The following is a 12,437-nucleotide window of genomic DNA, read 5'->3' as shown; positions in this document are numbered from 1 at the left end:
GTACAGGACTTTACCACTACGTCTAACGCTGGGGTGCTATTCCAATATTGGAGTGTCCTGGCAGAAGTGACAATGTAAGGGAAAACAAGCAGAAGATATGAATTGAAGTTTGTGTTGGGGAGGGCACTGAACTTGGGTATAGTTCGTGCAGCAATGTTGACCATCGTTCTGTGGCTGTGTAATGCTTAGCATTTCTGCCTAGCAAGCAAGAAGATCCGGGTTCGAGTCCCGGCCAGTGCCCAAACTTTAATTCATTTCTTCTGCTTCGATCATTATCGTATTGTTGTAATGTTTCATCTTCGTGTAATATGTTTTTATAACTTTAAGAGCAATTCAAACAAATTTTTCTATTACCAGCATCGAGTCTTTCCAGTCAGATTCCTGCGCCATCTGGTAGTAAACCGTGTAGAGGTGAGTGTGCGCAATGAGCGTGAACAGAGCATCTCCGCTGGGCGCCATTAGCTTATAAATGTTTCCAAGGGAACGCCTGTGAAACAGAGAGGCATTACATTATGATTGTCGTGATTAGATGTCCTAGCTCATTCGACGTTCGCAACAGCACTTCAGTAATTGGTTAGATAATACTGCTATAGACGCCACAAAATCACATGTGAATATTTTTTCGGCAATTTTACATCCTATATTTCATCGATTTGCAGAGTGCTAAATATGATTGAAGTAGTCACTGCGTGGACGAGAATTCTTTAATACTGAGACAATCTTTAGATCTGAAACAAAGTTAACTGGTTCAGCTATGGGTTCTTGGTGAAACTTTTGTACGAAGCAAACGAAATTATTGTATAGTATATCTTCTTGAGCTGATTACCTTACTATGAATGTAGGTCAACGTTTTCTTTACTAAGTCTGATGCATTTATATCCTTAGCACTACATGGTCTTATTCCATTGCATACTTTTTCTGTTATTGTTGATTGCAGAGTGCCTTCTTTTATACAAGAAATAAAATTTGATCACAAACTGTTTTGCCTTTATTACAGTCGACCAGTTACGGACCCTGGAATACAATTATGTACTGAGGTAAGGTCTTATTTTTCTCCACGTCAATCTAGTCTTTTGAAGTGAGTTAAATTACATCTAACCTTTTCACTTGGAAAGTGAAAATCTAAAAGATGTAACTAACTTTTTCAGAATCCAGAAATTAGATGGAGGTAATTTTCAATTATGGAACTATTAAAGGGAAATTATCTTCTGCGCTGAGAAATTGCTGGACATTGTTTAATCAAGTAAAGTAAGGCTAGTTGAAGGCAGAAACGCACGGAACTTGAGCCATGCTTATTTCGTCTGCTTTGGAATCCGACCACCTACCAGCTCATGTCGTGTGCTACAGAAAATGTTATGTGGAGTCGACTTAAGATAATTATTCACGAGCAACCACCTGTAATAAATAAAGTAACATCACGTTACAGATAGAAAAACATTCAGACAAAAGATATTTGATTGGGAAGTTGGCCAGAGGGAAATTAGAAAACTGGTTGGAACATTGTGGTCTGATGAAAGAGACTTCTTTCTGGAAGGATTAAACAAATGTGACACAAAGGAAGGCAAACCATCAAAAGCGACATTGACGGATTGTACCTCGCGTGGTCCTATTGGATCCATACGCGAATAATAATAATAATAATAATAATAATAATAATAATAATAATAGGTTCAGGACAGAACTAAAGAAGCCACGGACAAGCGCCGTCATTGTCTGGGACGACGCTTGAACCCTATGCCCGCCCACAATGGTAACGACACTGCTAGCCAACTGGAAAATGATTTAAATCCAAATAGAGGTGTTTTGCAGGATATGCTTCCTGCAACCACCCTAGAAGGAAAACAAAGACAGAGGATGAGATGGTCAGATGAAGTTAATCGACACCTCATGTCCTGTTATTACCAAGCAACAAACCTAGGAACCAACACAACTGGATACAGATCATAAGTATACACAACATTTATTACCAGATACCCAGAATTAAAATTTTTAACAGAACAACGACTAGCTGATCAGATCCGTGTAATAATCAAAAATAACAGGATACCCCAGTCAGAATTAGAAAACATCAAACAACAAGTACAACAAATACTGGAACTAAATAATGTGCAATCAGAAGAAGAAAATACAGTAATGGATTCAAACATCCCAGAGCAAACAAACAAAGAACAACACGCATCAATTAAACAATCAGAGGAAAACAAAATCTTAAGACAGCCACCAGAACAAGCACAAATAGAACACGAAGTGACACACATGTTAGATATAGAAGAAAAATTTCAGCTGACATATATAGAATACAAAGACACAAATACAGACATTAAACCATTCTTGCAAAGACCGCCAAATAACCCACAAGTCGAAACAACAATAAAAACTATCAACACAATCATACACAACAAAATAAATGAAAACACAACTATGGAAGAGTTACAACTACTGGTTTATATAGGAGCACTCACTACACTAAACATACACACTAGGCAGAGATCAGAACCAACCAACAAATTTTATAAGAAATGAAATGTCAGAAAAAAAACGAAAAAGGTTAGGTAAAATCTCACAACAAGAAGCGATAGAGCAATTAGATGAAAAGAAACAGAAATTACAAGCATTGTCCAAACGACTTAGAAGATACAAAAAAAGTGAAAATAGAAGGAAACAAAACCAAACATTCAACACAAACAAAAAGAAATTTTACCAGACAGTAGATGACACACACATTAAAATAGACAATCCACCAAACATAACAGACATGGAACACTTCTGGAGCAACATATGGTCAAACCCAGTACAACATAACAGGCACGCACAGTGGATACAAGCAGAAAGACACAAGATGATACCACAAATGCCTGAAGTGATAATTTTGCAACATGAAGTCACCCAAGCAATTAATTCTACTGACAAAAGATAAAATAGCAAATTTCTGGCTAAAGAAGTTCACCTCAACACATTCACATCTAACTAAATTATTTAACAGTTACATTGCAGACCCATACACATTCCCTGATACACTTACACATGGAATAACTTGTCTGAAACCTAAAGATCAAGCAGACACAGCAGACACAGCAAAATATCGCCCAAAACATGCCTACCAACAATATACAAAATATTAACTTCAGTCATTACACGGAAATTAATGACACATAGAACAAAATTATAAATGAAGAACAAAAAGGCTGCTGCAAAGGAGCATGAGGATGTAAAGAGCAACTGATAATAGATGCAGAGGTGACATATCAAGCTAAAACTAAACAAAGGTCACTACACTATGCATACATTGATTACCAAAAAGCTTTTGATAGTGTACTCCACTCATGGTTACTACAAATATTGGAAATATACAAAGTGGATCCTAAATTGATACAGTTCCTAAACATAGTAATGAAAAATTGGAAAACCACACTTAACATCCAAATAAATTCAAATAATATCACATCACAGCCAATACAGATTAAGGTATAATATACCAAGGAGACTCATTAAGTCCTTTCTGGTTCTGCCTTGCCCTGGACCCACTATCCAACATGCTAAATAATACAAATTATGGATACAATATTACTGGAACATACCCACACAAAATCACACATTTGCTATACATGGATGATCTAAAACTACTGGCAGCAACAAATCAACAACTCAACCAATTACTAAAGATAACAGAAGTATTCAGCAATGATATAAATATGGCTTTTGGAACAGACAAATGTAAGAAAAATAGCATAGTCAAGGGAAAACACACTAAACAATAAGATTACATACTGGATAACCACAGCGACTGCATAGAAGCGATGAAAAACAGATGCCTATAAATGTCTAGGATACAGACAAAAAATAGGAATAGATAAGACAAATATTAAAGAAGAACTAAAGGAAAAATATAGACAAAGACTAACAAAAATACAGAAAACAGAATTGACAGCAAGAAACAAGACAAAAGCTATAAATACTTATGCTATACCAATATTCACCTACTCATTTGGAGTAGTGAAATGGAGTAACACAGACCTAGAAGCGCTCAATACATTTACACGATCACAATGCCACAAATATAGAATACATCACATACATTCAGCAACAGAAAGATTCACATTAAGCAGAAAGGAAGGAGGAAGGGGATTTATCAACATAAAAAACCTACATTATGGACAGGTAGACAATTTAAGAGAATTATTTATAGAACGAGCAGAAACTAGCAAAATACACAAAGCAATCACTCATATAAATACATCGGCTACACCACTGCAACTTCATAACCACTTCTACAACCCTTTAGATAACATAACATCAACAGATACGAAGAAAGTAAATTGGAAAAAGAAAACACTACATGGCAAGCACCCGTCTCATCTAACACAGCCACACATCGATCAAGACGCATCCAACCCATGGCTAAGAAAAGGCAATATATACAGTGAGACGGAAGGATTCATGATTGCAATACAGGATCAAACAATAAACACCAGATATTACAGCAAGCATATTATTAAAGATCCCAGTACCACAAAAGATAAATGCAGACTTTGCAAACAACAAATAGAAACAGTAGATCACATCACAAGCGGATGTACAATACTAGCAAACGCAGAATACCCCAGAAGACATGACAATGTAGCAAAAATAATTCACCAACAACTTGCCATACAATATAAACTAATAAAACAACACTTTCCCACATACAAGTATGCACCACAAAATGTACTGGAGAATGATGAATACAAATTATACTGGAACACAACCATTATAACATAAAACAACACCACAACAAACCTGACATCATACTCACCAATAAAAAGAAATTAACACAACTAATCGAAATATCCGTACCCAATACAACAAATACACAAATGAAAACGAGAAAAAATGGAAAAATACATCCAACTGGCTGAGGAAGTCAAGGACATGTGGCATCAGGATAAAGTTGACATTATACCAATTATACTATCAACTACAGGAGTCATACCACACAATATCCACCAGTACATCAATGCAATACAGCTATATCCAAACTTATATATACAGCTACAGAAATCTGTAATTATTGATACATGTTCAATTACCCGAAAGTTCTTAAATGCAATATAATACATACCATGCAGTTAAAAGGAAGTGACGCTTGATCAAGGTCCGCGTCACTTTCCATTTTTAACCAGACTTAACGTCTGAGAAAGTAAAGAAATAATAATAATAATTATGATGAAAAATACATCCAACTGGCTGAGGAAGTCAAGCTTTTCGCGGATGATGCTGTAGTATACAGAGAAGTTGCAGCATTAGAAAATTGTAGCGAAATGCAGGAAGATCTGCAGCGGATAGGCACTTGGTGCAGGGAGTGGCAATTGACCCTTAACATAGACAAATGTAATGTATTGCGAATACATATCTGGGAGTATGCGTGCAGAACGATTTGAAGTGGAATGATCATATAAAATTAATTGTTGGTAAGGCGGGTACCAGGTTGAGATTCATTGGGAGAGTCCTTAGAAAATGTAGTCCATCAACAAAGGAGGTGGCTTACAAAACACTCGTTCGACCTATACTTGAGTATTGCTCATCAGTGTGGGATCCGTACCAGATCGGGTTGACGGAGGAGACAGAGAAGATCGAAAGAAGAGCGGCGCGTTTCGTCACAGGGTTATTTGGTAACCGTGATAGCGTTACGGAGATGTTTAGCAAACTCAAGTGGCAGACTCTTCAAGAGAGGCGCTCTGCATCGCGGTGTAGCTTGCTCGCCAGGTTTCGAGAGGGTGCGTTTCTGGATGAGGTATCGAATATGTTGCCCCTACTTATACCTCCCGAGGAGATCACGAATGTAAAATTAGAGAGATTCGAGCGCGCACGGAGGCTTTCAGACAGTCGTTCTTCCCGCGAACCATACGCGACTGGAACAGAAAAGGGAGGTAATGACCGTGGCACGTAAAGTGCCCTCCGCCACACCGTTGGGTGGCTTGCGGAGTACAAATGTAGATGTAGACATGTGGCATCAGGATAAAGTTGACATACCAATTATACTATCAACTACAGAAGTCATACCACACAATATCCACCAGTACATCAACGCAATACAGCTAAATCCAAACTTGTATATACAACTACAGAAATCTGTAATTATTGATACACGTTCAATTACCCGAAAGTTCCTAAATGCAATGTAACATATACCGTACAGTTAAAAGGAAGTCACGCTTATCAAGGTCCGCGTCACTTCCCATTTTTGACCAGACATAACGTCTGAGAAAAGAAAGAAAGATAATAATAATAGAGACAATATGTGTTTTACTAAAGAATATCGCATTGTGAAATATTTGGGCAACATATTAAGTTTAAATACAAGCATAGTCACATTCTAATGTTGGTGAACTAGTGGGAAATCCAGACAAGACAGCTGAAGATGTAGATGGACTTCAGACGAAATATGGTTCGTTTGTAACTGGTTGGGACTCCTGTGTCAAATATGGCATTCTTTCGACAATTTAATAGCAAAGTTACTGAAAGAATGGCAACGTTTGTCACAGACTGAAGGAATGGCAACTGCATTCGCTGCTGTTGAGGTTAATAACAAAGGCTAGAAGGCAGTGTTCACAAAGTACTTCAGGCAAAGCTTCCATGAACAGAAATAATGCTGAGTGCTACTATTGTCGCAGTAAATGTCATTATAAGGCGGAGTTCAATAAAGAACTTAAAATTCTGAAGAGGAAGTCAAGAATCTAAACATGAAGCGATGACTGCAGAGATTAGAAACTGTTTGGCTACTGTGATAATTTTGTACTGTACTGCATAAAAAAACATTAATTCTAAACAAAGGATGGTGTTCAATATTTAAATCGCTTGCGAAGTTTAAGACCTCCTATCCAGATAGAAAAAGCGACTATATCTGTTCATTCATATGATGCCATCGCAGCTTCGCAAAACCCAAAGCTAAATACAACAGCTAAGATACAGAAATAAGCGAACAAGAAAACTAGCGGACACTTTCTTAGGTCCACCGAGAAGAAGGATGCCAAAGATGTAAGGAAGAAACTTACCGAAGCAACAAATTCCAAGAGAGACAAGATTAGGATCAAATCAATCCGGACAACCAATAGCGCTGTCATAGTGGAAAAGGAAAATGTTTAATTCAGAAAGCTTCAACAGAAAGCATTAAATGTGAACTATCGAAAAAGAAGAGGCATCTACTAACTGTGTACAACTGGCCCAAGGAAGTGGACGACAATGAACTTCTCTAAGATATTTTTGAGTAACTAGTCTAGGCACATGTAAAAGAAGCAGTTTAGAAGATGTAAGATATTCTGCACCGGACCCCGAGAGAAAACCTATGTCAGTCACGTAATGGAAGTCACTCCTCGCGTTCGTAAGTTTCTGACGCAGAAACAAAAGGTGTATGTTTGTTTCCGTGCTTTAGGAATGAATAATCATGTGGACGTACAAAAAGCTATAAATGCTGTGACTTAGGTCACACCAAGAAGCTCTAAGTTCAAGGAAGAGTGTGCTCTAACTGTGGAGCAGGCCGCCATCAGGAACGTGTGCGCACAAAAATCAACGAGAAACCTGCCTGCATCCCTTGTCGCAACAAGGATAGAAAATGAGACCCCCCATGGAAAAGACTGTGCAGCTTATGCAATGCTTTTAGAACGTGAAATAGCTAGGACAGACTATGGATCCATCTGGAATACAAGCAGAGTAGTCAGTTCTATATCAAAACTATGTAAATCAAGGAACAGAAGATACGTTGCACAGGAAACAAAAGAACAAGTCATCATCGACAGTAACCAGGAATTTGGGTCGTGCCATAGCGTGGTGTCAGCAGCTTGGGGGTGTATTGCCAGAGACGACATGGTACTTCAGAAAAGACTAGAGACAGTAGTTGCAACGGAACTTAGACTCTTAAATGGGTAATACACGCAGACAAAGATTTGTTGCATGATTAATGAACTTTAGCTACAGCAATTTTGTACATGTGAAGCTTAACATTCAAGAAGCTTTAACACAGGCAGTACAACCCATAACGACCTGTCCTCGAGCCAAGAAGGCAGTTCCTCATCACATGCGAAATCACACTAAGTGAAGATCGTGAACTTCGTTCACGGAGAGACCATATTGGGAACATTTGCAGCAACCTAAGTTGCAGGGGCTGCTGAAGGACGGGATGTTCCTGGTGCAGCAACGCTTAAAGCGGGAGGCTTCCCGACTTGTCTTCTGTCCAACCCCGAGAATGCATCCACGTGGAACTCCTGCCGAAGGGTATGATAAAGACGGTGATGATCGTGGTAACATCGACACTGCATCTGTAGTAGCAGTAGACAACCACGCAGCTTCAACCTCAGTTGCAGAGCCTCACCTATTTCCGCGTTGAGTGTGGTGACCGCGATAATACTGATGAGTATAAGAACGGCAAAATAGTGAAGTGCAGTGAAAGTAAGGTTGTCCTATCAAATACAAAAAAAATTGCGTTTCGAGTCCTACTAAAAATGATTTTCAGCCGCACACACAAAATTAATTATAATTTATAAGCTGCTGTCCAGTTACGTCGTCTGGAGGACCCCAGTGTACTGCAGGTTGCTCTTAGACACATAATCAGAGCTGGGCATCGTACAGGAAAATCTGTTGCGTATCCTACACCAGTGGCACAAACAGGATTCTTTTGAGAGTAAATAATCTGCCAACAGAGATTAAACCATTACGTGAAATTTTACGGCAGGCGTTCACGAGAAGAAATGAGCCATTCGATATTGAGTATTTGTACGTGATTTTGTACAAACGTAGGGACGAGTTTTCGCTAACTCTGCTCTCCCCTCTCAGAAAAGCTTTGTTCACAATCTAAACACGTGAAAGGAGAAGATACTAGAAACAAATGCTGCTCGAAGTAAACTGGCAATGACAAATACAGAAACTAATTGACGAGCTGAGTATTGGTATAGTCCGTTTGCAAGAACCATACAGTAGAAATAATAAGTTCCATTTTCCTGCGGATATGGCTTTTGTACATTGTAGTAGACGTAGCGTCCAGTGGCTTGCGTGATAGAGCAAAATAATCTAAAAGCCTACCAAGGGCTGTCCTCAAGGCTCCATAAGTGGTCCACTGTTCTGTGATCTTTGTATGGAACTCCTATTACATCTGTTAGACGGAGCATATGCTACTGAGGAAATTGTTGCATACGCAGATGACATCCTAATAGTTGCGTCTGCAGACTCCAGGGCGAGACTTGAGGGAAAAACGAATGATGTACTTGCTTAGCTGCAGCATTGGTGTAAGAGCGACAAACTGACTATAGCTGTTCACAACAACATAAATACTTCTGAAGGGAAGAGTTTACCTTGCCAGAAATCCTTCCCCGAGGCTCGACGGAATTCCTGTAAAATGTTGCACTGTTCGCAGATATTTAGGCACTCTTCTAGACGAGAAAAACTTTCTAGAACACACCAAATCAGTTACTCAGAAAGCGGCCAAAGTTATGCGTAAAATCACGAAGCGATCTTCTACGTCATTGTGGCACCTAAGTGCCAGCGTCTGGGCGTCGCCTTAGACTGGGCAGCTAAAAAACAAGACTGCGACGAATTCGGCGGAGTGTAGTTTTGCGGCTCACCGGTGTCTTTGTCACTACATCTGTAAACGGCTACCTGATGATACTTGGGTTATGTCCAATGTACATCGTGATACGTTACATGGCAGCACTGTATTGGTTGAGGCTTGAGGAATATGAACGTTTGTTAGAGATCACAGGAACGCATATTACTGATAAGACACACAGGGAGCATGAAGTTAGGTGAATGGCAATCTGAAAGGGACACTAGGAGCACTGCAAGGCTTTTTTTACAGCATATTTCCAAGCACGAGGAACTGCGCGACATTGCCCTAGTCGAGGTATGGTGCACCAGTTAACAGGTAACAGTCTGTATCCCAAACATCTACATCGAGTGGGATGTAGCAATACATCTGAATGTGGAGAGGAAGATTCCGTTGATCGTGTCGTTACCAGATGCCCCTTTTTCACGCAGAGAGAGACTTCAAACAAAAGTTGTGGACTAAAGTCAATGGGATAGTACATCGGATATCTAAAAGGCTACTGCTTAACTTTCAGTTTTTAAGATCCAGTGGACGCTCCGAATACCAAAATCATGTCACCAGGACATAAGAAGCGTTTCCTCAATTATAGATAATGATAGGCACATATACATTTAATTAAGAGAAACTTAAAATACACGTACTTATAAACAAAAAGCAAATAAGGAAAGAAAGAATGCTATGACCACCGACATAGGTATGCGTAGACTAGGACTGCCAAGGCATGCACATACCAGTGTTTTGGTATTTCATGAGAGTAGTCAGTTCTCTTTACGTGTAATGAACCGCAGTTATTTGTACACGGGATGGTCTTCATACAAATCTTAATAGTCGATATGTTACGTTACAGACGTTCTGAGTAGTAGGAATGTGATCTTTGGTTGTCAGTCGTATTGTTTCATCATGGGTTTCACGAGTTGTCCTGTCGACTGTTGTGTGCATTCTGTATATATATCGACTGCTGTGTGCGTCTTGAATCTACATGGTTATTTCTTTGTGTGCATTTGCAGCAACACTGAATTATCTTCGGAACCACTTCAATTTCTTAGTTTAACGTTTCTGCCCACATGAGTTGTGTACAATTCATTGGCCTTTATAAAAATACGAAACTAATTTTTCCCTAACTCACGTTTTCATCCACATAATTTTTGCATGATTAATCGGATTAAAAAATGAGTACACACTCTTAATTTTCGTTATGGTTATGATTCCTTCATTCAGATATTCTTTATGTTCATGAAACACACAACAGCCCACATTCTTTGGACTGCAGCTTATTAATTATTTCAGATTTCTCCCCACACGATTTATGCTCGATTCATCGAATTAAAAAAATTACAAGCTTTTTTTACTTTCATTACGGTTCCTTCGTTCATTCAGACAATTATGTTCATGAAATACAGGATAACATCCCAAATTGTTGGAATTACAGCTTAATAATCAATGTAACTGGGATAAGCATACCACACAACTCCTGTCACTTCGTTTGTACACATGTATTTACATTTAGCTTTGACATTATCGGTACAACTGCAAAGATTGATGTACGTACACATGCAGTCGATTTAGGTTATTTACGTGGCGATGACGTAGCGTTACGTCTCTTATGACATAGGGTTCTCCTCACCTAGCGTAAGATGAATGCTACCGTTGCAATATAGCATCAGAGAATATTGAGTGAGTCTGGTGTTCGTCATACCGCTGAGCGGTCTGGCAATAACTAGCACAACATACAGATGCAAAGGCAGATGAAGTTTATTTTTAGAAATATATTTTGGTGAAGATTGAGTTTAGATACATGAGTATAATGAGATAACATTGTCGCTGCATTACTTGCTCGTGCTTAATTTTTTGTGTGTTTGAGAACGGTAAATTTTCTGTGTGATTTTCTTTAGTGATTTGAATTGGTTAATTAGATTGTTGAGACTAGATTAACCAAAAGTATCTGCTCACATGCCTTGGATTAAGAGTTATAGACTGACTACTCCTGCAGCATTTCATGAACTTGTTTATATAAGAAGTGAATTTTATGAAGATTGTTTTAACTGATGAAAGTAAGTTTTATAATATAGCTTTCAAATTATATTCTCTTCTGTATCATTCAGTGGTGCAGTTTCATCCCCCGTCTTCTTAATAAACTTTTCTTTATCGTGTGTTGCCGCATTGTACTTAGCGAAACACAGTTACTCAAGGCTTTAAGTGTGATGTGCTACTTTTCCTAGCTTCCCTTTCGGGCCAAGTTTTCTTAAGCCGGTTTGCTGCTACGCTGCGTTCTAACGTTTACAACTTTCGAGCAGTACCGAGTTTGCGCTGCACACGGTCAAGTCGTGAACGTTTGTCAGGGCCAGTTTAACATCACTGTTACCACACATTAAGATCATTTACAGTCATTGTGTTACAAATTTTCATTGGTCAGTTTAGTTCATGTATCATTTCTTTTGTCAGGCATTCTTACTCATAGTGCATTGTTACAATGTCGCGAGTGTATTTCTTTAATGTTCGGAATTTTACTTACGAAGAGAACACAGCAAGAGCCTTCATCTTATTTCCCACAAACTTACAATGGAAGAGGAGTAAAAATAAGCGAACACGTGTCTCGGCTTATCCATTGATACTCGACCGTTTCTGGAAAAAAGTTTTGGGGGTATTTTAGACATACTGTATATGCTTTTTACCACGTGATATCCTCAGACGATATGGTGGAACAGTGATTAGCGTCGCAACATCTTAATTTTGCTTCCTGAGTTCCAAACTCCATTGTTTTTATTTTATTTGATTTTTTTTTCATTTATCTACCCCTGTGCGTAGAAGCTTACTTTATGAAACTGTTTTTTATTCAATTCTGGGGATACAAGTGAGTTATATCAAT

The 12,437-nt window shown here is 38.6% G+C and overlaps 1 protein-coding gene across 1 annotated transcript in view; it reads right to left on the bottom strand.

Moving 5' to 3' along the window:
- Positions 1 to 333: 333 nt before the first annotated feature.
- The window catches only part of LOC124775299, a 30,948-nt gene continuing 18,844 nt past the window's right edge, over positions 334 to 12,437 (bottom strand). Inside the window, exon 3 of the mRNA XM_047250136.1 lies at positions 334 to 487. Within this exon, the coding sequence (XP_047106092.1) occupies positions 334 to 487 (154 nt within the window). The remainder of the gene's footprint in view (positions 488 to 12,437) is intronic.

Source organism: Schistocerca piceifrons, chromosome 2 (assembly GCF_021461385.2).
Source record: "Schistocerca piceifrons isolate TAMUIC-IGC-003096 chromosome 2, iqSchPice1.1, whole genome shotgun sequence".
Lineage (NCBI taxonomy): Eukaryota > Metazoa > Arthropoda > Insecta > Orthoptera > Acrididae > Schistocerca > Schistocerca piceifrons.
The sequence above is the reverse complement of the archived record's forward strand: the minus strand, read 5'-3'. Positions and strand labels throughout refer to the sequence as shown.